This window comes from Stegodyphus dumicola, chromosome 11, assembly GCF_044657685.1.
Source record: "Stegodyphus dumicola isolate Sdum_Otavi_A_Nest chromosome 11, ASM4465768v1".
Classification (NCBI taxonomy): Eukaryota; Metazoa; Arthropoda; class Arachnida; order Araneae; family Eresidae; genus Stegodyphus; species Stegodyphus dumicola.
Window position 1 is genome coordinate 84,360,680 of NC_140778.1, and position 25,606 is coordinate 84,386,285.

The following is a 25,606-nucleotide window of genomic DNA, read 5'->3' on the forward strand; positions in this document are numbered from 1 at the left end:
TTATAGAACAATAAGTTAAGGAATAGGGACAATCGTTAATAATGATAAACTTATCTAAGGAAATCATATTGCGATAGGTACTAAATATTACCGGTGTTTTAGGTTGCACAAGCGATAAGAAGAAAAATGAATGATGCCTTATCTTAAATTTTATTCAATTGGAATATGATTAATGCTTGATAACTACTTGTGTATTTTTGCTGATTAATAGCTTAGGTGTGTTTATCAATGCAGAGAGAATGTGCTTGGAGTGTATCACATGGAATTCTATTTATCAATTAATTATTTCGTAACTATATCATCGTATTCAGCGAAAAATCAAATGTATTTCAATGTTTCCGATAAAGGTAATTTAATAGCACTTTATGAGAATTATTTAAAGGATATCGTATCAAATTTGTCAGCCAGATTCTTATAAATAGAAATATATAGAATGAGTTTTTTTAATTTTGTTACAAGAATTGAAGTTTTATGTTAAATAAGATTAAAATAATTTAAAGCAGTGGTCTTCAAACTTCATGGACTCATGAAACAACCGAATTCATATGATCGCGTATTATCGCTAAGCACATTTTATCTTGGCACCCCTGTAGGGACATTTTTAATCTTTTGGAGTAAGAAATGCTCTGTCACTGGGATTGGAACCATGGATCACCTGATTGCTAAATGGGTGTGCTACCACTTACACCACGAGAACCTTTATGGGGTGGGATGCTATAATTTGTTATATTTTTTTTTTCAGTCTGTCGTCATATTTTTAAATTGTTTACGTTGTAAGATTTTTACAGTGTAATTCTCAGTTACTGTAGAAAGTGACGAATCGTAAGAACTAGTTAGCGAATAATCGCTTAAGTTCTTGTGACAAGAAACAACAAGATGGAAGGGTAGTTAACCCTTTATTATTCCAATAAGATTTAACAAAACTCCGCCTTGGGGTGTACAATCAAAGCCGACACTTGGGCTTGAACTTAAGAGACTAAGAATTAAACTAAAACTACGATTAACTAAAGAAATATAGCAGATTACTGCGAAGCTATCAAGGGCCTGAGTACGGCCGAGCGTAATAACAGCTTTGAGAGAGAGAGAGTGGCCAAAAGGCAGACGCTCGTAAATCAGAAACTCTGATTCTCTCTCCCTCCGTAGGTAACTTCGCGGTTTAAATACTGCTCCTCCTTATTAAGTATTCAGAAAAATTCCAAAACTGCGTTCTGCCGGAAGTAGTAAGTTGAAGTTAAGAATCTGACAGGAAAGGAACTTTAGCTTAAAATTTAACTATTAATAAAATTAACATAATCCTTACAACGTTAAGAATCTTAATGCTGTGTGCATATCCAATGAAATCTGATTGGAAATTGTAATTCTTATGTATTATAGAAATAAGCTTTATATACCACAGAAATGCAGGGTTTGTCCAGAAACTAGTAGTACTGAATTTTTTTAAACACTTTATTGGCATATCGACTTAATAGTTTTTAAATATGCCCCTTCTGCATCAACACAACGTTTCCAGCGACTCTGCCGATTACTGAAGGATGCCTGGAACACAGAAACTGGATTGCTCTTCAGCTCCCTCCTTACGGCCTCTTGAATGACCTGGACCGAGCCGTGGTGCTGTCCTTCCATGACCCTCTGCAGTCGAGGGAAGAGGAAGAAGTCTGAAGGAGCGACATCTGGGTTTTACCTGTACTTGAAAGACTTAGGCCCATATCACAAGGGCACTTTACTGTCACACGAACAACTGTTTCGGACAATTTTTCTGCCTGGTTGACTATTGAAAGAAAGACACGTGATTTTTTTCCTTCCTTTCGAAAAAAAATTGTAAGTTGTTCGTTTTCAACCAATCAGCTATTAGCTTCGAATTCAATCAGCTTGTTTGTAATGGAGAATCAGTTTCCCTTGTGTTAACCCCAAAGCGATCTGTGGTGATTGGCTGTTGTGACAAAGCAGGAAAATTGTTCCAAACAGTTGTTCTTTCGAAACAAACTGATGTGTGATAGCAGCCTTAGAAATCGAGTCGCCTTCGTCCGTCCAGCGATCGCTGGATCATGGAGGTTCCATCACGACAATGCGCCGAGCCTCACGACCTTTGCTCTCATGAAATTCCTGACCAAATATGCATAACACAGGTTCCCCAGCCACCCTACACTCCAGATATCGCTCTTCAAGACGTCTTCCTCTTTGCCCGACTGAAAATGGTCATGAAAGAACGGCACCACGGCTCTTTCCAGGCCATTCAAGAGGTCGTAACGAGAGAACTGAGGAGCATTCCAGTTTCTGCGTTCCAGGGAGTCTTTAGTTACTGGCAAAGTCGTTGAAACGCTGTGCTGGTGCAGAAGAAGCATATTCTGAAAACTATTAAGTCATCGTGTGAAAAGTGTGAATAATTTTTTTTAAAAAAAAAATCAGACATGCTACTTTCTGGACAAACCCTGTAATGCATCATGAAAATTCTTATGCCTATATCTCTGCAGACGGTATTTTAAAGTAAAACGGAGTTAAATTGCATTTCCTGAACAAGTTACCAAATTCTAAAGTTGATAAATCGTTGCTGAACTTCAATATGAAGCCAAGGATCAAGCTATACAGCGAAGGTTTAGAAATTTAACAGTACAGAAGGACTTTGATCTATTTGCATACTGGGAAGAATAGCACCAGTTCTTTGGAAAACCTTCAAAAAACTTGAGCAGATCTTTCTAGTCTTGCACATCTATCACAAGAAATCACGTATGATATCTTGGACAACATCCAAATGAATTTATAATATTATAATATTGTTACGAAATGTACAGGCGCGGTAAGATGGCTTCCACGCAAAGCAGTTTTAGGGTTGCCATAAAATGGCAAGAGAAGGCAGGGTTGCCACATTTGGCGAGAAATCGCCCATTTGGTGACAGAATGGGCGATATGCCATGGGCGGATAGAGAACCTTCTGCAACGAATTTTTACTGGTTTAGCCCAGAATGTTCTCGAACACAAGGCAAAAGCTATATAAACTCTTTAATGTCGTTAAAGTTAATATGGCCGTGGAGGTTCGTTTATTGAAAACAAAATCATTGGCAATCCGAAGTTTGCATTAATTTTTTCAAGTTTAATCATAGACGATAGGTGTTTTTATTTCCAGATCAAATTTGTACACATGTTTATCCAACTTTACAACTTCAAGTATAACGGTAAACGTAAATGGCCATCTTTCTGTAAACACTCAATAATGAATGGTGCTCTTTTCTTAATTTTTTATAGTTAACCCGAAGCAGCGTTAGGCCAGTAGGGATATTTAGTCTGGGCGCGGCATTTTGCTTTAAATCTAAAAATCTGAATCACGTTTCAAAATGTTGCTATCAAATATTATCGCCTTTATTAAAGAAATTAAATAATGAGAAATCTGCATGAATGTATGTCTATGTTTTGCATTGTGAAAAAAGGACGGTACCTAGAACTATCAAATTTTGAATTACGTAATCCTCCACCCGAACATGGACACCTCGGAGCTCGAAATTTTGAATTACGAATTTGTTTTATTATCTATTTTATATTTAGTAAAACTTTAACAAATTTCTGATTAACAAACTCAACGATTTCAAAGCGACCAATGGCAACACTGTACGGACAAAAAACACTTTTATCTCGAGCGCCCGAGACTGTCTGCCGAAAATTCTAAAGATTTGCGGTATTTAAAGAGTATATATATATTACATAATAATTGTGAATACCCGCTTAATACTAATTATATAACATTACTAATAATACTACTAGTAACTGAATATTATTTAATTCGCATTCACGTGTCACATTTCTTTATTTTATGTAGAATAAGGAACTGTAGTTTTCCACGCAAAGGTGGTAAATTGACTGTATAATGCGTCAGCAAGTGCGAGTAGGCATTAATCGGTTACGTGATAAGACTGGCAAATGCTATACAGAATCCTGTTGGCTTCAAACGGCACTTGTGATTAATCTAATCTGTATCTTCTTCTACTTTTCTTTATTAAATGTTCTGTGGTGTGGAAAATACGTTGGAATTGTTATTTAGCATCTTCAACTCCCCCACTACAGAAAATCTGGGGGCCTGTCCGGGATATTTGGATACTTCATACTTGGATACTTGAGAAGGTAACACACAAAACTTTAAATAATAATAATAAAAAAAACTTTGAACGTAATATAAAATTTGAAAGTTTTCAGATTTTTTAAAATTTATTACTTTAAATTACAAAAATTCAAAATTCGTGCTTCCCAAGTTGCCCAAGTTCGGGTGGAGGATTAGGTTATTCAAAATCTGATGGCTTTAAGTACCATCGTCTTTTTATAGCGAGAGAAACACATATACATTCATGTAGATTCTTCATTATTTAATTTCTTTAAATATAATATAGGGGGGTAATGTTTGGTGAAAACAATTTAAAAAGTGATTCGCCGTTTATGGTGAAACGACGCAAAATGCCGTTTCGAGACTAATAGCCCTTCTGGGTTAACGCTTCCTTGGGCTAAAATAAAAAAGCAATCTTAACGTGGCTAGGTTGGTTTTTCGCCTAATTTAAAATTTTCCATTAGCGTGTTTCATTTGCAATTTAACTTTCATTTTGTTCATGATTATTGTAATGGAAAGGATTCGTCGAAATAGAATAGTGAAAGTAATGTATACAAGGAAATCTTATATTGAAAATATACTTTTTTAATAAAATGTGAATTACGGGTACTTTTTTCCTTAAACTAATTATATGAATAATATTACTTTCGTTACGTTACACTGTTGTTCAAGAAAAATTTAAAAAATAAAAGAAATTAAAATCGATTAAAAGAAACGTTAATAATCCGAGAAAAACTAAAACTAAACGAAACCTTAAAGATCTTAAAAATTAGTTAATAATACATATACAAGGTGTCCCAGAAACATTGACCTCGGCTTTTATTCCTTAAATATGATCGTAGACATATAATATGAATCACAAAGGTACGTAAAAAAAAGATTACAGAAATTTATGAAATCAATTAAAATTTTCAAGGAATTAAATTTAAAGAAGTAGAAAATTTATATTTGTACGATTTGTAATCGTACAAAAACTAATAAATTCCTATTATTACAATAGTTATATTAATTACCATTATAACCATGGTATATACAATATTAATACATAATACCATATATATCATGACACATTATGTATTGTACTCGTATAATTCTCGAATTACATAATAATTGTGAATACCCGCTTAATACTAATTATATAATATTACTAATAATATTACTAGTAACTGAATATTATTTAATTCGCATTCAAAGACATGTCACATTTCTTTATTTTATATATAACTAGCTGCTACGTGGCCAGCCTTTGTCTGGCTTTTAAATGTACCGGAAGAATGCCAAATGTTAAATTTAAAAACTGCGCAGAATTTTACTCTGCAGAACATTTTCATCTCCCCCAAAAAATACAATGAAATAAGCAATATCCCTTAATTCAAATATTAATTATCCTAATAAATAATTTAACCAACTTCCTGTTGCCATCTCTCAACAAACGTCCAGTATCCAAGAGAAACATTAAATTTAAAAACTGTCCAGAATGATCGCCCTCATTTTTGCTAGTGGCAACAGTGCTGATTTTCAACAATGAGCAATCCAGTATAGAATTGAATAAAAATCTATTGTCAAAACTACATTTCTAAAAGAATGAAACTGTTCAAAATGATGCGATAAAATCGAAAAGATAAAATTAAAAAAAAAAGACTGATTCGAATTTTGAAAAAAATCGCTTCGATGTGCACTGGCTCTTTTCTAGATGCAACTATTATATACCAAATTTTGTAGCCCTGGGTCTATTAGCTTCCACGCAGCACGAACGAAAGACACACAGACTCTTTCTTTTATTATATGTAGAGATTAAATGATAAATTAATTATAGGGTTATAGCTAAGGAAGTAAAAAGGAAACAGAATTTTATGAAATCAATTAAAATTTTCAAGGAATTAAATTTAAAGGAACGCAAAATTTATATTTTATATGGCCACTCGTACAGAAAAATGCTCAATTAGCAAAATTTGGCTCATATATCGATAAGGTCATGCACAAAATTTCAGCATTTTATCACAAATGCCCCAGAGATATGAAATTACATAAATGCTGACTTAAGCCACTTTTCTTATGCCTGGGTATGATTTCGGGAAGCATAATATGTATATATTATCATATATGTATATATTATCATATTATTATAATATGTATATATATATATAGGTATGATTTTGGGAAGCATGTAAATTTGTAAATAAAATTAAAGATAAAAACCATATTTTAGATGCTTATGATGCATTTCTGCATCCCATCATCTGCAATCTAACTCTAAGCATTTACATTTTCATTTATAATCATCCCCTCACCAACTTTGTTTAAACATATCTGCGAATTTTTATGATAAAATGTTGAAATTTTATACATGCCCTTATCGATGTATAGGGCAGAATTTGCTAATTGAGAATTCCATATAAAAATGTAAATTTTGTATTTCTTTAAATTTAATTCCCTGAAAACTTCAATTCATTTCATAAAATTCTGTATCTTTTCTTAAGAACCTTTGTAATTTATATTATATGCTCTACTATCATATTTAAGGAATAAATGCTGAGACCTATGTTTTTGGGACATCCTGTATATCCCCTTTTAGTGATCCTCCCTTTTATCTATTAACTCAGTATAGAGGAAACTAGTGAACAGCTAAGAGAATAATTGCTTAAGTTCAGAAATAGGACGTAAACTCAAGAAGGGTTAATTAACCTTTATTGCTCAAAGTAAGACGGTCCCCTTCTCAGGACGTACAAGAAAGCCTCCACTTGGGTTAAACTCAAAATATAAAAAATTAGAACACAACTAATGAGTAACTAAAGAGATTTAGCCGAAGCTAAGACTATTTCTAACTAGTTGGCTCCTAACATTAAATTAGCTACCAAATCTATCAAGGACACGTAATTCGGCCGAACGTAGTAATAGTTAGAGAGACGTGATACTACGCCTTCTCATTTACATTTAAAGCGATTCTAAAACTCATTCTGGTAAGGAATTGTAAGCTGAAATTAGGAGAGACAGGAAAAGAACTTTAATTTAAAAATAACTGTTATAAACTTGGGATAAAACCTTACAGCTATAATAATGTGTACTGATATTTTGTGTAAGTACTAGATAAGATTCAGTTATTTTACGGCAATGTGAATTAGGAAGCATGACAGTGATTTTTAAAAAATATTTTGACTCTGAAATAATTAGAGTTTATTAACATTATATATAATATTATTTTCAGCTCAAAAATCTTATAAGTGTGATTTTGAACTGAAGAAGATTTGCACTTTCCTATCGAATGACAGGCTAAACAGAGAGAATTGGAAAATTGGAAGAGGGAAGTTAAACTCTGCTGATACAGGACCTTCAGTGGACCATACGCTTGGAACAAGTAAGTGGAATTATTTCTTTAAAAGTCTGCAATAGTACTGATATCTCACCATTTTAAATAGCCAAGCATATTAGTAGTACAGTTAAATGTTTGATAGTACTTTGTATGCAGATTTCATGCAAAATAGAAACTAAATCGAGATAATTTACAGAGTTCGCCCAGAAAGTAGTAGGACTGAATTTTTTAAAAAAATACATTCACAATTTTGATACATAGACTTAATAGTTTTCAAAATATGCCCCTTCTGCATCAACAATGAGTTTCTAAAGACTCTGCCAATCATTGAATACTTCCTGGAACGCAAAAACTGGAATTCTCCTCAGCTCTCTCGTTACGGCCTCTTGAATGGCCTGGACCGATCCGTGGTACTGTCCTTTCATGACCCTTTCCATTTAGGGAAAGAGGTAAGGGCCATTCCCACTAGGGTTTATCTGAGCTAACGGAGTCAGTGTCATGTGTCGACTAGCTCCGCTATGCCAGTTCAGATTTCCAACTTGCTACCCTATGGGGAAAAATTGGTTTTGGAGATGGGTCGGCTACGTCAGCTGTCTCCATTAGCTCAGATAAACGGGCCGTTCAGTCTGGGGCTTATCTGAGCTAACTGAGTCAGTTCCATGAGTCGACTAGCTCCGCTATGCCAGTTCAGATTTTTCAACTTTACCATATGGGGAAAAACTGGTTTTGGAGATGTGTCGGCTACGTCAGCTGTCTCCGTTAGCTCAGATGAACGGGCCGTTCAGTCTAGGGTTTATCTGAGCTAACGGAGTCAGTTCCATGTGTCGACTAGCTCCGCTATGCCTGCAATTCAGATTTTTCGTCTCGCTGCCCTATAGGGAAATCTCGTTTTGGAGATGGGTTTTGGAGATGTCTCCGCTAGCTCAAATAAACCCCAGTGGAAAGGGCCGTTGCCACTCTTGTTTATCGACTACTTCCGCTATGCCTGCAGTTCAGATTTTTCAACTTGCTGACCTACGGGAAAAAACTGGTTTTGGAGATGGTCAGTTGTTTCCGTTAGATAAACCACAGTGGGAACGGCCCTGAAGAAGTCAAAACGAGATACATTTATTATCATCAAAGAGGAGAAAAAATATGAAAACATGTTTGAAAGAATCTAAAGAAAGTTTTCTCATAGGGATTTATGATTGTTGCTGATTTTTCATATAACGGCGGTGATTGTTGCTGATTTTTCATATAACGGCAAATTGAAAATAAACAGTGTGGAGAAAACTGCTAAGATCAACTCTGCATACTATCAGAAACATATTTTATGCCCAATTTTCAAATAAGAAATACTTTCTTTTTACCCACAGTGCCATCAATCAGAAGAACTGCATCAAGACAAAGCAAGAGCCACACATCGAAACTGACTCTTAATTTCTTAGAAAAAATGGCGTAAGTAACGTCTATCAAGGCCATACCCTTCGCTCATATCCCTACTAAATCTTTTGATGTATCACCCATGCATTTTTGGACTTTTAAAATGCGGATTGTACAAACTTCGAATGCGTTCGGCAATCCGCAAGTCCAAACGTAGACTTGCGGTTTATCCAAACCGATTTTTAAAATGCGTATTGTCCAAACGTCGAGTGGCGTTGGGCAATCCGCGAATCCAAATGTCGACTTGCGGATTATTCAAACCGACTTTTAAAATGCGGAATGTCCAAACGTCGACTGGAGACGTTCGGAAATCCGCATTTGCAGTTGGCAATCTGCAAGTCCAAACGTCGACTTGCGGATTATTCAAACCGACTTTTAAAATGCGAATTGTCCAAACGTCGACTAGCGTTTAGCAATCCGCAAGTCCAAACGTCGACTTGCAGATTATTCAAACCGACTTTTAAAATGCGAATTGTCCAAACGTCGACTAGCGTTTAGCAATCCGCAAGTCCAAACGTCGACTTGCGGATTATCCAAACCGAAATGCATATTCTCCAATTTTAAAATGCATATTCTCCAATTTTTAAAATGCATATTCTCCAACGTCCTTCCATGGACTTCGGTAAACTGTTCAAGAGGAACGGGATAAAATACCTTTTCCGATACTACAAAAGACTTTATTGCTTTGAAAATTACAATGTAGAAAGATAGTTAAGAACAAGGGTTATAAAACGGAACATTTGAAACAAAAATTTTAAGCAAATACAATTTAATTTCTGCAAATACAATGAAAGTTGTCTAAAAAGTGTGAAAACAGCCTCGATATTTAGAACACAGCCTTTTGTTATGAAATGCTATTACATAAAGGAAAGCTGTTATTTGACTGGAACTTACGCAGGCTTTCATTCAAACTGTCATTTTTATATATCATTCAGCAACTGTAGTTGCAGCTGGAAGTTCTGTTTTTTTATAAAAATAGACATTTGCACCCCGAGATCTTTAATATCAATTTCTTTTTCAGATCTAGGCAGTTATATCTATGTGAATGTAAGCGCAGCCAAGACGAATGAAGTCAAGTTGCAAACTGTAAACCTCAAAGATGCATACTGCGTTCGCTTCTTTTATCACATGTATGGCTCAGATATCGGCAGTCTAACTGTCTACATCCAGAGTGTTAGCAGCCCAACAGATACTAAAGACTACTTCATTCGAAGAAAAACACAAGGTGATCGCTGGAAGGAAGCGCTTTTTAGCGTACAGGTTGCGGCATCAATGAAGGCGAAAGGCTACAGGGTAAGAAGGAATTGTATTAAAGTAAGATATTCAAGTGACTTTATATTCCTGCATATAATTCCTCACTTTTAATGCAAAACATTATATCGGAAATTTCAAGTGAGTGTTATACGCCGGATAAAAAGTATTAGATTTAAAAATATGTTGTTCATCTAAAAGAAATAACACAGCTTATGAACTTAAAAATTGTCGTTATTGGATGACATGAAAAGTTCGTCGTATTCTTCCTGTTATATCTTCAAGCACATCATCAAATTCTATTTGATCTTCGCTCTCACTGTTACTCTGATCCATAAGTAAATAATTATCTTCTCTTCCATCTAGACTGTTAGATATATTACAAAAGACTTTTAATTTATGTTGTGTTTATTTATCCCATTCCTTTGTTTTATTCCATGCTTTTATTGCCCAATCACTCACTGTTTCTAGATTGACATGAAGCATTTAACTTCTATTGTAAATGTTTCTTCGCTTTCTAACATCCACGTATTCCACTGTCTTTTCAAACTTTCTTTGAATGGTTTATTGCATTCCATTTAAACTTACTGGATTGAAATAAATCTACTTCGTCGATAGCGAATAAACCACAATAGAATAAATGCACTCTTTAAAATTCACTATATTTGTTTACCTTAGCGACACTCTGACGCTAGGTTCATTTAACAGCGTTATATTTCGTTCATATTATAACTCAGAATGCACAAAATTTATATCATTTGAAGAATTATCTAATCGTTGTCACATGTTCTATTCAAATACCATAATAAATCTAGAATAATGCATAAAAGAAATTTAGGAAACAAAAGAAAAAAGAAACAGTTTTTCACAGACGATTCAGTACTTCTCATTCAATTAATTCAGTCCTCACTTCGCGACAAGGCAAAATTACAAAAAAAAAAACTCAAAATATCTATATTAAAAATTACGAAGTAAATCTTAAACACTTATTTCCTCGAGACAATTCCAGAAACGATTAAGCATGATTTAATTCGCAATAATAAATGAAGGCGTTATCTTTGATGTTGCGAAGCTTAGACTCTCTAGATTGGCAACAAATCTACTATTCTGCTGTTTCAAATGTAAACCAGTATGTCCGCCCTGTTATTTAAAAATTAGGCTTAGCCGCAATTAAACAGCTTTTAAATTGTTGATAATTCTACAAATATTGCTTGCAGATTTTTCTAAAGGCATAAAAACCTTAACCGGAAGATAAGAACAACATAATTCAATAATTTTTAAAGCAAAAAAAAAAAAAAAAAAAAAAAAAAAAAAAAAAAAAAAAAAACACAATTTACAAACATATAAGAGTAAAGAAACTGAGTTCGCTGAGCAGAGTAACAGAGAGAATATATATATAAATATATTTATAGATGTTTGGTGCGGCCGATTGCAACCAAAATACGAGGTGCACATCTACATGCTATAGCAGTCCTTTATACAAAATTTCAACGTTCTGAGGCTACTCGTTTTTGAGTTATGCGAGTACGTACAGACACCACGAAAAATTCTCTTCAGAATTCATTTTAAAGCAATTTTATAATAATTTTGGAGGAAAAGAGGCTTTTATTGTGTCCTTACGTACAGATGTCACGCAAAAACATCGTTAAATTGCATTCGATAGCGGTCAAAATGGATATTTTCGTTGAAATATGCTGCCTGAAAATTTTCGCGATTACAATACTTCCTTTTTACTTCGTACAAGGAAGTAAAAATACAGCCGAAGCTGTCAAAATCCAACAAGAGTTGGCCGCTTAATGCTAACTTCGTACAAGGAAGTAAAAATATAGCCGAAGCTGTCAAAATCTAACAGGAGTTGGCCGCTTAATGCTAACTAGACGGTGAAGCTAGACGGTGAAGCTAACTAGACGGTGAAGCTAACTAGACGGTGAAGCTTTTTGTAATACACTCATGTCCAAAATTATCTTTACATACATAAAAATGATGATATTCAATGAAATATCGAATCAATGTGATCCGTATTTGCAGGGAATGTGTGAAAACCAAGCCTAATTAGCATTATCCAATCAAAAGTAATCAAACGGTTTGTGATATGCAAATATAGGCGTTACGTCATCCAAGAGTGAATCAAGCGCTTTGCGCAAACTGAATATTTGAGTGAATTTCTGCAACATAGGCTTTGATTTCAGTGTGTAGGGACTCAAAGCGGTTTGTTATGGCTTCGAAGTATCATTTGGAAGAATCTGTAAAGTGGCGAATTATCGGCTGTTTAGAAGCAGGGCAGTCAATCATGGAAACAGCCACATGTCTGAATATTTTAAGACAGACAGTCTCTAAGCTATGGAAACAGTTTCAAAATGATGGAAGTGCTGTAAGGAGGCCTGGACAAGGTCGAAAACGAATGACAACTGCTTCTGAAGATCGGTTTCTGGTATTAACTGCCCGTCGTAACAGAAAGGCTACTGTTCGCCAGTTAAGTTCAGAGCTTGCAGCCGCCACTGGAACTGTTGCATCACGGCAAACAATATACAGAAGGCTTAATGAAAAAGGTCTTTATGCCAGAAAGCCAAGGGTATGTGTTTTACTGTCTTCACAGAAAAAGAGGGATCGCTTTAATTGGTGTAAAGAACATCAAAACTGGACTGAACATCAATGGTCCCATGTTCTCTTTACTGATGAGTCGCGGTTTAGTTTAACTGGTGATTCTAAACGTGTTTACATCTGGAGGGAGTCAGGAACACGAAATGATCCCTCGAACATTGTGGAACGTGACCGTTTCGGTAGTGGAGGTGTGATGGTATGGGGTGGAATAATGATCGATGGACGTACGGCCCTACACGTGTTCACCAGCGGATCTGTGACAGGCCAGATATATCGGGATGAGGTCTTAGATCCTTATGTAAGACTTTTCAGGGGTGCATATGGACCTGACGTTTTATTTATGGATGATAATGCCTGTCCACATCGAGCAAACCTCGTTGATGAATTCCTTGAAAGTGAAGACATTAAGCGAATACCTTGGCCACCAAACTCTCCTGACCTTAACCCGATAGAGAACTAATGGGACTACCTTGGAAGAGCAATTGCACTTATACATCCTCCTCCTAGAGATGTAAATGCTCTGAAGACGGCATTGCTGGAAGAGTGGAGATTAATTCCCCAAACTGTGGTTAACAACGTTATTTCCAGTCTTAAAACACGTTGTGATATGTGTGTACAAGTCAGGGGAGATCATATTCCATATTAAATTCGTAAGACTTAATTCTTTTTCTGAATCATTCCTTTTTTTCTTAACTCTCTTTGTCACACTTTATTATCATTTTTATTGTTTCATGCTACAATTTTATATCATATGAGGTGATCTTCAATTTTTTCTTTTGCATTTATGTGTCATCATGTTACGTATGATTCCACGAAAATTCATTAAATTATAAGTCATACTCTCTGAGAAATCCGTGAATTTATGCATGTAAACATAATTTTGGACATGAGTGTATATATCTAAACAACATGACATATATAAGTGCAATTGTAAGGTTTATATTTAAAAGGTAATTTGTCAAATACGAGTAGCCGCACAAATTGTTACTACTATTAACCAAATTTTGCATATGTATGTTATTGTAATAGACCTATTGTTTGGTGGATAACCAGGTATCTTTAATGTCATAATTCTATAATCTTATTGTGATCAACTATGTAATTGTATGTTAACCTATATAAAGATTCTGCTTTTGTTTGGCACTGTACGTTTTATTCCTGGAAACAAATAAACACTGGCCCCGGCATTTTGACTTAAGAGTATTCCTCGGGAGCACTTTGGTCGGCTGGACTGCTACCCGGATGAATAGGGTGCTGGGTTTGGGCGTCTGGTGCGAGTCTCACGTGTGGCCTTATTCTGGCCTTGCTCTGGATATTGGAGGACGTGGCGCTAAACCAATTAACCATAACGGTAAAGGGATGGTGCACACGTCCCCCGTTCCTAATCCTAATCCTAGACGGTGAAGCTATCAAGCGCCTGAAATACGGCCGAGCGTAGAAATAACTTAGAGAGAATGTAGCCAAGGGGGAAACGCGCGCTAGTCAAAATATCTGGCTCTCTCACGAACTTCGAGTTGAAGTACTGCTCTTCCTTCATTTTCATTTAACCGCGATTCTTAAAACACATTCTGGTAAGAAATTGTAAACTGAAATTAAGAGCAGCAGGAAAGTAGCTTCAACTAAAAAGATAACTGTTAGCATCCTTACAACTCTTTTTACAATTTCTTGGTATTATTCACAATAACATTTGGTGGCAACAGTTTGAAATGTGATACAACGATTTATTTATTTATTTATTTTTTTGAAAAGCAAAATTTGAAATTCGAATAGACATAAAACATTCCATTTAAAATCGCTTAACAGCATATGTGATTTCTTCTCTTCTTTCAGCCATTTGATCTCGCGTATAAATTGCATTTTAAATTAAATTAGGAGTATTTTAATTATTTAAACAGTTTAATGTTTGTTTCAGCATGAATTTCAGTAATGCTACAGTCAGAAACTTGATCACTTTCATTACGCCACCTCTTTCTGTTCGTGTCTTATAACAAATAATTTCAATTTTTGAAGATGCATAGCAAAATTGACTGATAATACACGTAGAAGTATTTGCTGAAATGAATATATATGTACACAAAAAACAGGCAGTTTAAAATTTAAAATTTTTTTTCTTAAGTTCACTTAGTATTTAAATTAATCAATTTATACATATAAACAGAGTTTGCTGATAGTTGCAATCATATTTAATTACATTCCTCTTACTTTACACGGATTTTTAATAAGTTATGAAACAATTAAGAAGTTTAAAAAACACTGAGAGGATGTGCATATAAAGGGCTGTCAAATTTTTAAACCCTTTTTCCACGATTTCTTACTATCAAGATCGTTTCAAAATTTCTCTTAAGTGTAGTAAGGGTTAACTCTGGCGCCCTCGTTTAAGAGTGCGCACCGTTTTCTATCGCCAGAGTCGGGCCATGACGGGATATTCGTCAATCGCAGAGTAAATTGAGCTGGTAAGATATTGGATGAAAAAGATTTTATAAAATTGAAAATTTTATTACTAATATTTACTTATTTGGTTAACATAAGCATATATTACATAAATATGAAACTAAAAACTCAATTAAATTAAATATTACGCACATAAAAGTAAGAATTTAAATTCCTGCTGTGGAGTGATATTCAGCGAGACAGGGTACTATACACAATGGGACTTTGCAAATCGAACACTAGTAATGCGATTCCTTCCTGATCTTACGTTTGTAGCAATGCGAGCAGTAGTTCGAATAGTGGCGTAGAGTTGTTTTTTTTCGATCTTCCGAGTATATACTATCCGGAACATGATTGCCGCCTAATTGGCTTATCTTAGGTCTAAATGGCCGAGTTTGTGTCGATTTATTTCTTTCAACTGGATACGTCGCAAAAGTGTCTTAAATAAATTTGAGCAAAACGTTGACACGCGATAATGTTCCATTATATTTTTTATATAATATGAATGCAATCAGACACATAATGTTTAAGAAATGGAGAAATATCTTTTTGTAGTACTTTTTGAGTCGTTTTCTTGCTGTGCAGTACGCTATGATAATTCCATCGCTCATATCCACTCCAACCATTTTTTCATTATAATCAATCACTAGCTCTGGTTTCTTTGTTATTATTTTTCTTTTCTCTGTTTCTATTACGTTGCTTTATACGCTCATTGCGTACACTGCTTTATACGCATGACGAGTATACTCGTCAATACAAAAATCCTGCGGCTTCTCCATGACGAGTATTCTCGTCAATCAGAGTTAACTGGTTAAAGTATTTGTTTTAAGGGGAAAAAAAAAACCTGAAAATCGGTAATTTTATCGATTTTGGTGTACCAAGTCACCCGAAGAAATGCATTGGCAAATAAGCAGTGAAACTGATGCCAACTTTTACACTGAAATTTAGGTGAATTCATTAAGCTTTACAAACATTATATTACATTTTACAAACGCATGCATTTACCTTCACTGATACGGTAGAAATCTGTGCCTCAATAGGCAGATTTACTTGAAAGTTGAATGTCTCGTATATTTAAAGTATACTGAAAAGTTGGCTGATTCCGCAGCTAAGCCTAAACCGTGATGATTATCACTTTCAAGAAGACAGCTGACTAGTTCCTTCCCACAAAGATTATTTGCGAAAATAACTCAATCGAAATTTTCCACAAAAATCGTTTGTGATAGTATCTCAATCGAAATTTTCCACAAAAATCGTTTGTGATAGTATCTCAATCGAAATTTTAAACAAAGATAAATAGATAGCAGAAGATGAAAAAATAGAGCGTAAATGCAGTGGCGAACCCAACTTCAGAATTTTATATCGTGTGATTATCTCTTGTGGAGGCTCGTCAAGGCTTGTGGAAGCTTCTCTTATGGAGGAGCTTTCTCTTTCACGTCTACAATTCCAGGAAATATCCGAGATATTCGCAACTTTGTCATCAATACTGCGGTTCTGATCGACATGTTATATTGACTTGAAAATGGAATTATTTCAGAAATGCCTGCCATAAACAGGTGAGCACATAGAGCTTTTGTGCCATAAATATCCAACTTCGTATATTTTTATCTGTTTCGTATAATATTATTAAGTATCTGTTGTATAATTTATTTGTCATAAATGTTTTAGCAGGTTTTATGTAATTAAGTTTGTTTTAGTTTATTTGATTACGGAAAAGCTCACGAGAGCTATCTGCCTAAGGGAAGGTATGCCCTCGTGGAGGACTTTCAAAGGTAAAGTGCCTCGTATACACTTATGTAGAATCGGAACTTACTGTCTAGGAATATGATGTTTGTAAACTTACTTCTTATGTGGCTGTCTAGGGGCTAATAAACTAGTCCGATTTACAAATAACTTGAATATTTAATGAAACATGAATAGTTGCAACAAACTACAAAGTAATTACATACGTAGAAGGAAATAGATGAGATTATTTACAGATGAAGAGAAGGAATCGCCTTTACATTCAAACATCTTTTAATCGCGTCATCGTCTTAATGGCGGAATCGTCTGACTTCTATCATCGGAAAAGTAAAAGATTTATTCTCACAGCTTGTCGCGTCATCTGATTATAATGAACGATGCCATCCCACAACTGCTCGTCCATCCTGATGGAATGCGGCCTCGCATTCTCGTAGCACCACCATCTCATTTAGGAATCTGAAAAATAAAATTAAAAAAAAAAAAAAAGTTTTTAGTTACTATTGAGGGAAAAGTCGTCTTAAAAGGTTTATTTCAGCCATCTTTTCTCATCATCTTAACATCCTCAGAAATAACGGCTTTATCTCTTCTTCAATGCTCTTTCAGTGTTCGTTCATCTTTAACAGTCTATCTGAATACATACATTTCACAAACACGTCTTCTTTGATGTTGTCTGGTACAATTCGTCTGGATTCGTCTTTACATACGTCTTAATATCGTCTGAATGCGTCTTCTTAGATACCGTCTGGATACGTCTTCTGAATGCGTGTTAGATATCTTCAAGATCCGTCATTCGAATGCGTCTTCTTAAAATCGTCTTCTTCAAGCCGTCTTCCTTCATACATTTCATCCTTAGACATCGTCTTCAGTCTTCTTAAATTAGTTCACGTCTTTAAAATAATAGTCCATTAGTCAAATCGGGAGAAATTTGTCAACTCGGGAAAAAGTCTATAATCAGAAATCATCAAAATCGGTATTTCATTGTCAAAGCCTTTCGGGTTTCTTCCTATATCTTCTAAATCTGCTTTTTCGCTTCTTTTTTCTCACCTTCTTTAATTTCTTTTGCTTTCCGTATCAGCGTCGTTGTGATAAGGTTTTCTGACTGACTTCTCCTTTTCAATCTTCTCTTTTTCGGTGGTCTCTGTAGTTTCTTCGTCTCCAGTGGCTTCTTTTGTTTCTCTATTGCAAGGTATTTTACTGAAATTGTTCTAGTAGAATTCACTTTTGATTCATCATTTTTAGCAACTGACTCTCCTTTGGAAAAATGATTCTCTTCAGAATCTGCTTCTGCAGTGGCGTTTCTCCTGGTTGGCTTCAGAGCTAATTGTACTGTGCTTGAGTTTCCTTTTTGCACTAATTCATCTTTAATAGCATCATTTTCATTTACAGCAGAATCTGCATCACTCGGGACATCATCAGAATTCAAAAGCATGGAATCATTGCCACTAGCTTTGATTGCAGATGAAGTATCCAGTTTGATCAAATTCTGTGCGGTAACAGGAACTATACTAACAGGATCAGTTTCTGGTTTTGGAAGTAAAAAACCATAATTAACTACTCTTCCATATCCTTCTTCAGAACCATTTCCATTACAATGAGCATTTTTATGCCCTTCGGAATCACTATCAGATTTCTTATTTTCTGCGATAACGCAAATATTTGATTTAAATAAAGAACCATCGATTCGGAATTCACCTTCAAATCTCTCTATAGGTTTGTTGCCAAATTCCGTTAACTTTAGATCTGCCGACTTAAGTTCAGGAGAACTTATCTTCTTATGCATATCTTCTCAGATTAGCGTTACTTGACTACCAGTATCTATTAAAGCATCAATTTGCAAATTACCCAAATTAACAGTTTTATGCATTTCTTTCTGACAAGTCTGAGTTATTGGAGTAACAGCTTTGGCATCTTGGATATTTTTAGATGATGTTTTCGAACAATCTACGGCTTTGTGCCCAAACAAATCGCATTTAAAACACTTAAATCCTTTACTCTTATTGTTACAGAAATTCGATTTATGGCCTAAACTTCCACAATTATAACACCTTGGCTCTTTAATCTTACTAGGTACAGCGCGTGTTTTATTTTGAGTGATAGTACTTGAATAACCCTTATTTTTCGTATCTGGAACGCGAATTTTCTCATAAATTTTTAATTTCTCTTTGAATTCAGAAATAGTTTTACACCCGTACAAAACAATTTTGTTACTACTCTGATCTGGTATCCAATTAATTACATAATCAAGAATTGATGAATCATCAACAGAACCTCGACTGGCTATTTCACGCATGGTAATTAAATATTCGGAAAGGGATTCACCAGGTTTTAAGTGTCGTTTCTGTAACAAATTATGAAGTTGTGCACTGTTTATTTTAGAACCAAATTCAGATAAAAGATTTTCTTTTAATTTGTCCCATGATATTATACGCTTCAAAGATCTAATAAATACTTTAGCAGAACCAGTAAGCAATTTTTTAGCAAACACAATTTTCTGTAATTCCGATAACTTAAATAATTTAAAAGATTCTTCTAAATCACCAATGAAGGATTCAACTGGATATGTATCAGTGCCATTAAATTCAGAAACAGTTTCTAAAATATCACGAAAATGTAAGGAAATATTGCTAGGCATTATAATGTTTTCATCCACTGAGTTATTTATGGGAGGTGATTCTGACCGAACAGAATTAATATCATCATTTTTATCAGAATCATAAACACTTTCGTTTTCAGATAACTCATCATCGTCATCACTTTCGGATTTTAAAAGCTTAAAATCACAAAGACTATTCAATTATAAATCACAGTTTTTATCAGGATTTGAGTCATAATTAAGATGTAACAAATTACACACAGAAATAAAATCGTTTGCAGTAAAAGTTTTAAGTAATTTTTGTTTTGTTTCTTCAATATTAAAATCAGATGGAAAACCGCAAAAGTTACGCAATCTAGCTCTATTTTTCCGATCACCCAAAGTTCCAAACACAATTTGATGTAAAAGTTTAATTGACTTAGTAGGCCCAGTCTTTAAAGAATTTGAAATTCTAGGAATAGAATTTAAGGTAGTCATCTTAATTCACAGTATCATAGAACACTATTCTTAGAAGTAACAATGTGGAAATAATCGAAACAAAACTTACTTATTTTGTAATATTCATAATGCTTCTTCCTAGGCTCATCGCGGCCTGAGCGCCCAAATCTGTAGAATCGGAACTTAATTTCTAGGAATATGATGTTTGTAAACTTACTTCCGATGTGGCTGTCTAGGGGCTAATTAACTAGTCCGATTTACAAATAACTTGAATTTTTAATGAAACATGAATAGTTGCAAGAAACTACAATGTAATTACATACGTAGAAGGAAATAGATGAGATTATTTACAGATGAAGAAAAGGAATCGCCTTTACATTCAAACATCTTTTAATCGCGTCATCGTCTTAATGGCGGAATAGTCTGACTTCTATCATCGGAAAAGTAAAAGATTTATTCTCACAGATAAAGATTCTCACAGATGTGGGATGAACGATGCCATCCCACACTTATAACACAAGGCGAAAACCACGAATACGCCCGTACAACCAGCCTTTCGCCAGGTTTCGAAACCGAACGGAAATACCAGTGTTCAGCTACTTTACCGCTCAGCTCGGCCACAAAAATCCTTGCTTTTCTGTATCCAGGTTAATCGGGTAATTCTGGAAACAGAAAAGCAAGGATTTTTGTGGAAGAGCGATTTCAATCGATTTCAGTGTTCCTCCACCTGACGCAGTGGCATTGAGGTTGGTTGAATTCTTGTTCTATTATGTTCTTTTTATTTAAATTTAATTGATTTTTTGAATTAGGGTGCTGTTTATTTGAGGAGTTTTTGCTTTAACTTTTATTAATTTCTTCATTGCATATATAGGATTATTTGAAATTTATTACTTATGAATTTCGATTTTTGGTCTTTGTGAAAAAATGGTTCTAAATTTCTTACTTTGTGTCTTTATTGATAATTTTTCAGCAGCTTAATGAGCGAAAATACTAGGCATGATTATATTTTGTTTTTAAAAAATTGTTTTGTAATTAAATATATATAATTGCACACACACACACATATATATATACTATATATGTAGTACACCACAAATTTATATTTAAAAATAAAACTATCCAGAGTACTTCCGCACTTCTGCACAGAAAGGCTGCTTAAAATTAATAAATAAAAACAATAAGTAAGAAATTCAGAACAAATTTCACAAAGACCTCAAATAAATGTAAAGTTAGCCAAAAGTCAGAAGAATTAAAGAAATGTAAAATGGAAAAACCAAAAATCGTAAATACGTAGGAAGAGAATTGCAATCAAATCTGATGTAATGCTATTAAGAGGAAGTACATCACATTTAATTGAATCCCCCCCTTGGAAAACCACTGCCTTTCTGTTATCCACAATTAGTTGATGAAGCATTTCAAAAATTTCGGGTGAACTGTTATAATTAAATAAGTTAGAATACGCAGTGGTTTTTAAGGCAGGGCTTCAATTGAGTTTGATGAACCTCCTCTTGATAACGTTATATCAGATTTCACTGCATTCATTTTCATTTTCATTTATTTTTTGTATTTTACATTTCCTTAATTCTTCTGACTTTTAGTTAATTTTAAATACTTATAGGGAATTTCGGAATTTAATGGGATGAAAATTTCACTTCTTTTGGGTCTTTGTGAAATTGGTTCTAACTTTTTGACTTATTATTCTTTACTTATATGGATTTGTCAGGCGAAACATGTTTGCATAATGTTAGTTAATCAACTTGGTTGGAGGCTTCAAGCACTTTTCCCTTGGCAAGTTCTGTTTCAAGCTTTGAACAGAGAAGATTAACAAAATAATTTTTGTGCACGTTTTTCAATTTTTCTGTAGTTTGGATAGGTTTTTTTTAATATTTTAAAATTTACTTTATCAATTCTATAACATAGTGTTTCAGGAATTTTGAAGTACAAATGTTTTTAACGACTTTTACCAGGTTTCAAACTTCATTTCTTCTTTAAATTCATTTTTAAATATCAGCAGCTAAAAGTTATTTTTTTGACTAACTTAGTCATTCGATTTTTAGATACGTTTTTACTACTTTTCTACTATATATATATATGTTACGGTGAAACACCGAAATCTGGAGAATGTCGACTTTCACCGGTGAATGTCAACATTCACATAGTTTCTTGGTGTATGTCCGAAATGTTTTCCAAATACTCTTATTTCTGACTTACACCGGTGAATATCGACATTCACCATGCACTAATGGTGAATGTTGAACATATAACAATATTATATTTTCTTCTCCGTAATTCAGTCGCGAATAAACGCACTTGAGACTCGAAATAAGAACTTAAGAACATGAGAACCTAAAACACACAATACATTCAAAATGAGAAAGGAAAATAATAGAAGTTAAAAACTTACTTAATTGTACAGTACGTTCTAAATGGGAAAATAAAATAACAGTCATAAAAAACTTACTAAATTATGTGATTCAAATCTTATTTATTGCAACAACTTAAACTGTTATGGACTTTTTTGACCTCTCTTTTTGACTTACACCAGAGCATATCTGTGATTGTCGACACACACCGGTGAGGGTCCGAATATACAAGAATGTAGTGCGATATTCGATCTTTCACCAACGTATTTGGTGAATGTTAACATTCTCCGGTGAAAGTCGACATTCTCCAATTTCGGTCTTTGACGGTAACATATACACTTTGAGTACCACCGATCGCGTGAAAAAGGAAAGATGCAGAACTACAATAGATGCAATAGCAATCTCATATACAAAATTTCAGTATTTTTTTACTGATCGTTTGTGATTTAGTCGAGATACATACGTACATATGTACCTACTGACGTCACGAAAATATCTATTTTGAATCCACTTTACAGTACGTTTTGAAATAAACCTTGCTTTATCTGTCCAATTTCAAGACTTCCTTTAGTTCATATAAGAAAGATAAAATGAGAAATATCAAAAGAGCTCATGATTTTATTTTATCTAGGTTATTTTCAAAGCGAAGCACGCTTCTTCAACGAAAGTCAGAGGGGATATCGCTCTGGACGACATAGAACTGACACCAGGAAAATGTCGAGATACTGAAAGTAAGTTGTGCTTTATTTTAACATCACTTAAAATTTAGGAAAATTGAAATTTTAAAATGGTAGTTACTAAGAATTATGCAAATAGGACACAAAATTAACTGGAAATTATTGCTCTTTTAACTGCGTTTAAAGCTGACTATTAATCAAATACAGAATAGGCTGATGAATATAAGTGTAATGTTTTGTTGTAACAGTAAAAATACTCATTTAAAATATTTTTTGTTTCAGGGGAAGCAGGAAAGCTTTGCACTTTCGATGACTATGATTGTGGCTACGCTCCATTGAGGAAACTCTCTCTGAACTGGGAATGGAAAGCACAGGGACGAAAGACGAGCTCATTGGATGTTTTACCGAGCGTCGACCATACACTAGGAACAGCAGCGGGTAAGATGGGAATAAAAACTAAATTTGAAGTTCATACACTTCTAACCCTAAGCATGTCTGTTAGTCTGAAAGAAAGTCGTGGCAACACCTTTCGAAATAAGGCATTTTTATGTCCACGGCGTGGGACTGTTGCCACTCGGAAAAATGAGTACGAAAATTGGCGTTTTCAGAGGAGTTATTAATATCGGGCTGGTTAAAGTCGAACGAAGATGAGAATGGTCGAAATGAAACGAATTTTTGGAATCCCGGGGGGGGGGGATACCTTTCTCGAAACTCAGCTCCCCGCCATTCCGAAGGAGATGATGTCACAAAGAGACAAGCAATTAAACTGACAGATTTGCACAGATTTTAACAATATAGATTCTCGGGTGTTTCTTAATTTGTTAAAACGATGGATACTCTTCTTTATCCGGACCGGATTCAGAAATGCATGCATCTATGGATGTTTCATGTATGCATGCATTGTCTATACGTACGTATGTATGTGGGTGCATACATTTATCATTCAGAAATGCATGTATGTATGCATGTATGTGTTTCATGTATGCATGCATGTCTATACGTACGTATGTATACACGCAAGTGCATACATTTCTGTTTCAGAAATGCATGTATGCATGCATGTCTATACGTACGTATGTATACACGCAAGTGCATACATTTCTGTTTCAGAAATGCATGTATGTATGGATGTATATGTTTCATGCATGCAGGCCTGTATATACACACACATATACGTACATACACAAGTGCATACATTTCTGATTCAGAAATGCATGTATGTATGGATGTATGATGTGTTTCATGTATGCATGCATGTCTGATAACAAAAGTCACAATAACAAAAGTATACCAAAAGATGTTCGGACAAAAGTACAGCAAAATTGTTTCAATAATCCTATTGTTATTGCCTTAACTTTATTTTTTATTGCGTGCCTTAAGGATTAGTTAATGAAATAAAAAAAGAAATAAAATTTTGCTCTAAATTGTTCCTAAAAAGGTTTGCAAACTTTCTTTAGTATTTCTTTTGAAAGTAAAGAACATAAAATAAAGCTGAAAGAAAAATCCTCTAATTAAATTTTTTTAGTTTTAGTCACAATTGTAGAATTGAGAGATTATAAACCCTTAATTTGTTTTTTAATGGATATGCCTGCATTGCTTGACATTTTCTAATCAGCTAGAATTTTCAATTAGACGCAAAGCTCCAAATTTATGTATGATATGTATTATATATGTATTGCTGTATGATATAAAACGAAGAAGTACAAGTATACCGTTGAGTTGTCTAGAAAGGCATCTTAGCCATTATGACTAACATCTAAGGAAAATTTCATTACAACGATTTTTCTTCCTTTTAAGATTTAAGTGGAAAAAAAAAACCATCCTCTTTGAAAGCTACTTGTGTACCCCCTCCTGCGTATACTCAGTGGGTTTATGATAATTTGAGAACCATTGCCGTAAGTAATTTCTTGGAACATAGAGCATTTTTCAAAACCAGTTTTTTATTATCAGTAAAAAAGTTACCAAACATGGCGAAATCAAATTTGCAAAAGAAATCTCGTCTTCCTAAACTTTTTTGGCATAAATCAATAATCATATCACTCAGTAAATCACTTTAGCTTTGAACTTTCATTTTTAATATACTACATATACATATTTTTGAAAATCGTATATATAATATTGTTACGTTCTACGAGTTCGTGGATTTGGAGTGACTGACAGCAACACTTGACAAAGAATCATAACACAATTTATGAGCCAATATTGCACAGGAGAGTTCCAAAAGCACGTTTACAGGCGTCAGAAAACTACGGTAAACACTTTGAAACAAAAACCAACACAACTTTCAGTGAAGACAGCTTCACTGCAAAGCTCTGAAGTACAGCTCCCGACTCGGTTCTGTTGCCCTCGGAGCTAAAGACACTTCTACTGAACTCAGAGTTTTCTCGATATTCTCCACGATACACTCGACGATGCACTCTCGCGATGCACTGCTACTCCACACACACAGGCAGTGCTTTGCCCTGCCTTCGAGAACATTCTGGGATAAACTGGTAAATATTCGTTCTAGAATGTTCTCAATCCGTCTAATGCATATTGCCGATTTTGTCACAAAATGGGCGATTTTTCGCCAAATCTGGCAAGCATGCCTTTCCTTGTGACTTTCTGGCAACCCTGAATCCGCTTTGCGGGGAAGCTGTCTTACCGCAGCTGGACATTTCGTTAGAATATTCTAAATATCATGAGCTTTTG

General features: G+C 34.5%; 1 protein-coding gene across 2 annotated transcripts in view; it reads left to right on the plus strand.

Moving 5' to 3' along the window:
- Positions 1-25,606, plus strand: part of LOC118199377 (MAM and LDL-receptor class A domain-containing protein 1-like) — a 344,431-nt gene that overhangs the window by 15,988 nt on the left and 302,837 nt on the right. For both annotated transcript variants that reach the window (XM_085826944.1, XM_085826943.1), the window contains exons 2-5: positions 7,293-7,442; positions 9,841-10,112; positions 22,870-22,969; positions 23,198-23,353. In XM_085826944.1, coding sequence (XP_085683070.1) covers positions 7,293-7,442; positions 9,841-10,112; positions 22,870-22,969; positions 23,198-23,353 — 678 coding nt within the window. The remainder of the gene's footprint in view (positions 1-7,292; positions 7,443-9,840; positions 10,113-22,869; positions 22,970-23,197; positions 23,354-25,606) is intronic.